General features: G+C 37.2%; 1 protein-coding gene across 1 annotated transcript; it reads left to right on the top strand.

Annotated features, from left to right (window-relative positions):
• The first annotated feature begins 1295 nt into the window (after positions 1-1295).
• On the top strand, positions 1296-2486 carry LOC113756547 (putative receptor-like protein kinase At3g47110). The gene has a single exon (XM_027300184.1). The coding sequence runs from the start codon at positions 1296-1298 to the stop codon at positions 2484-2486; it is 1191 nt and encodes a 396-aa protein (XP_027155985.1).
• Positions 2487-2967: the final 481 nt, after the last annotated feature.

Raw genomic sequence — 2967 nt, 5'->3', positions numbered from 1 at the left:
ACAAAATTAATATTAAATTTCTTCTTCTTTTTTTTTTTTCTGAAAGCCATAACAATAGCATTTGTATAACAAGTAAATGTAATACATGCATATCATGATTAATATAACCCAAAATGACATGCTAAAACTTACTAATAAAATAATCATTTTCTTTTAAAAAGCATGCTAAACATTTTTAAACTGCTCGTTTGCCAGTGATATTGTTAAGTATGCTGTACTGGAAAATATTACTTTCTCTTTATTTTTCATTGCACAAACGATTACTTAATTCTATATTTATTTTATTGGAAAAAGTCCAAAGAAAGTATTTAATTAATGAGTAGTAAATAAAAATGACTTTAAAGGAAACCAAATGATTAGAGTAAAAAGCATTTGATTTTGAATTGTTTAGTGTTCCAATTCCGCCAAATTGCAAACCTAGTCATTTGATTTTGGAGCAGTGCATTCACTTTTGAGGAAAATTTATTGGGGGGCAAAGCGAAAAAATTACTAAAATTGAAGGCTGTGCTAATGGAATTGGGTGCTCCATGCAAATCCGCCGCTGACTAGTTATCGCAAAAATTGTGGTTGACATGTCGTAAAACACACAAAGAAGTGTAAGTTGAGAGAAGACATTAGGTTGGTTGTCAATTAGAAGATGAGGAAAAAGGAATAAAAATATAACTAAGTAAGACGAAGAGAATACTTTTATTGTTTAGGTCAAGAAAAAAGAATACATTTTTTCCAACCTCAGATAAATTATTTGTGCTCAGTTTTGTATGTTTGTGTAGACTTAGAGCAGAGCAACTGACTCCCCTAGGCAGATTGACTGAAAAATGCATACCAGAATTTAGAAATAGAAGCGCATTAGCTTTGTGATCTGATTTCTATAAAGTCTCTGTCAGGGCCATTTTCCAAACTGATAGACGTTGATACGTAAAGGACCAATAATCATCTTGCGTGTTTGTTTTATTAGGTTACTAAATTGTAAGTTGGTGGAAGCTCGCTGACCATTTCTGAATGTAAGTTCTCACAACGAAGTTTAGCTCATTTTACTCAAAAATATACCAAGAAATTATTTCGTTCCAGTTGTTTGGGCTAATATAAGCACAACTACAAGAATCTATAACAGCTCAAACATTATTGTTCCCATTCCGCAGAAACTTTTATCATTCAATCATCAATTTGTTGCAAATTAATCCATCTTCGCATCCAACAGCTCATGGAAGTTCCCAATACCATGTGGGGATTTCGCTCATCAACATTAGCGAGCATTTTTCTCCTACTCTCAGTTGCCATGAACTTTTCAGTAAGCCATGTTTCAGCTTCTGAACAAATTTCAAAATGAGACCGATCGCCTTGCTCTGCTTGAATTCAAGAATCAGATATACGATGATCCGTTTGGAGTCCTGAATTCCTGGAACCATTCACAACACCATTGTCACTGGGAAGGAGTCACATGCAGTGCCCGACATCAGAGGGTCATAGCCTTGATTCTAAGGCATAAGCAGTTGTCTGGAACCATATCTCCTCATGTCGGAAATCAAAGCTTCATGAGGTTCATCCAACTTGCGGAGAATCAATTCCATGGTGAGATTCCCCAAGAATTCGGTCGCCTCTTCAGGCTAAGAGCCTTGAACCTCTCAAGTAACGCAATCAGTGGAAAAATCCCAGCAAAATTGAACTACTGCGCAGATATGATAGCTATTGACCTAACCAGTAACAAGCTAGAAGGGAAGATTCCAATTGATCAGCTGAGCTATTTGAAGAAGCTTGAAAATTTTTATCTTCACGCAAACAATTTGACAGGAGAGATTCCCTCCTCCATTGGGAACTTATCATCGCTGACTACACTCAGTCTTGCCTTTAACAATCTGGAGGGAAATTTGCCCATTGAAATGGGGCTCTTAAAAAGGTTATCTATATTTTCAGCTGCAGAAAATAAACTATCCGGTATAATCCCTGCCTCCACCTTTAATAGTTCAGCCATTACTGTCATTTCAGTGGCCGCCAATTCCTTTCATGGCAATCTCCCAACCAACATAGGTCTCACCCTACCAAATCTGGAAGCATTAGGTGTTGGGGGAAACAACTTCTATGGAAACTTTGCATCTTCAATCACTAATGCTTCTGGGCTTGAGATACTTGATCTTCCCTATAATAAGTTCGCAGGCCAAATTCCAACTAATTTAGGAGATCTGACACAACTTAAATTATTAAATCTTGGTGCTAATTTCTTCGGCAATAATTCTACAGGAGATTTGGATTTTATTGCATCACTGACCAACTGCAGTAATCTAAGAATTCTTTCCTTGAGTGCCAATAAACTTGGAGGTAATGTACCTAAAATCATGGCCAATCTCTCAAATCAACTCACTGAATTGCTCGTGGGAGGAAACCAACTGTCAGGAACCATTCCACAAGGATTTGGAAACTTTGTCAACCTAATTCAACTTGGCCTTGAATTGAACTCTTTTTCAGGGATTATTCCAAGAGATTTTGGCTGATAGGTTGCAATTTGATAGTTAATTTTATTATTAATTTTCCCTATTACTTAACCCAATGTGAATTAATTATTAGATTCTACTCACTTTTCGTAATTTGCATTTATTTCAGGGAGTAGAACAAAAATATCACAATCAAGGCCAATTTGACAGTTATCAAGAAAGAGTTCAAGTAGCAGGCATCTAGGGACATTTTTGGAATATCAAACCACAACCCTTCTTGGTAATTGGCCCGCAGACAGCATTAAAAGGGGGAGGCCGAAGTCTTCTTGGTCTCTCGAATTTTCCTCCTCTCGGAGGAGAGCCGCCGCACAATGGCGAGGCATTAGAGTAGAATGCTTCAGAGAGGAAAGGATGGCTGGCTTTGCTTAGTCTTTCGTCTGTAGCTTAGGAGCTTTATTGTTGACTTTTCCTGGAGCTTTGCTTTTTACTTTCCTTACGCATGGCAGGATAGCTTAGCTTACTCCTTCAAACGAATTGAACT

The sequence above is a fragment of the Coffea eugenioides genome, unplaced genomic scaffold, assembly GCF_003713205.1.
Source record: "Coffea eugenioides isolate CCC68of unplaced genomic scaffold, Ceug_1.0 ScVebR1_23;HRSCAF=104, whole genome shotgun sequence".
Taxonomy (NCBI): domain Eukaryota; kingdom Viridiplantae; phylum Streptophyta; class Magnoliopsida; order Gentianales; family Rubiaceae; genus Coffea; species Coffea eugenioides.
This window is presented reverse-complemented; position numbering and strand designations above follow the sequence as displayed.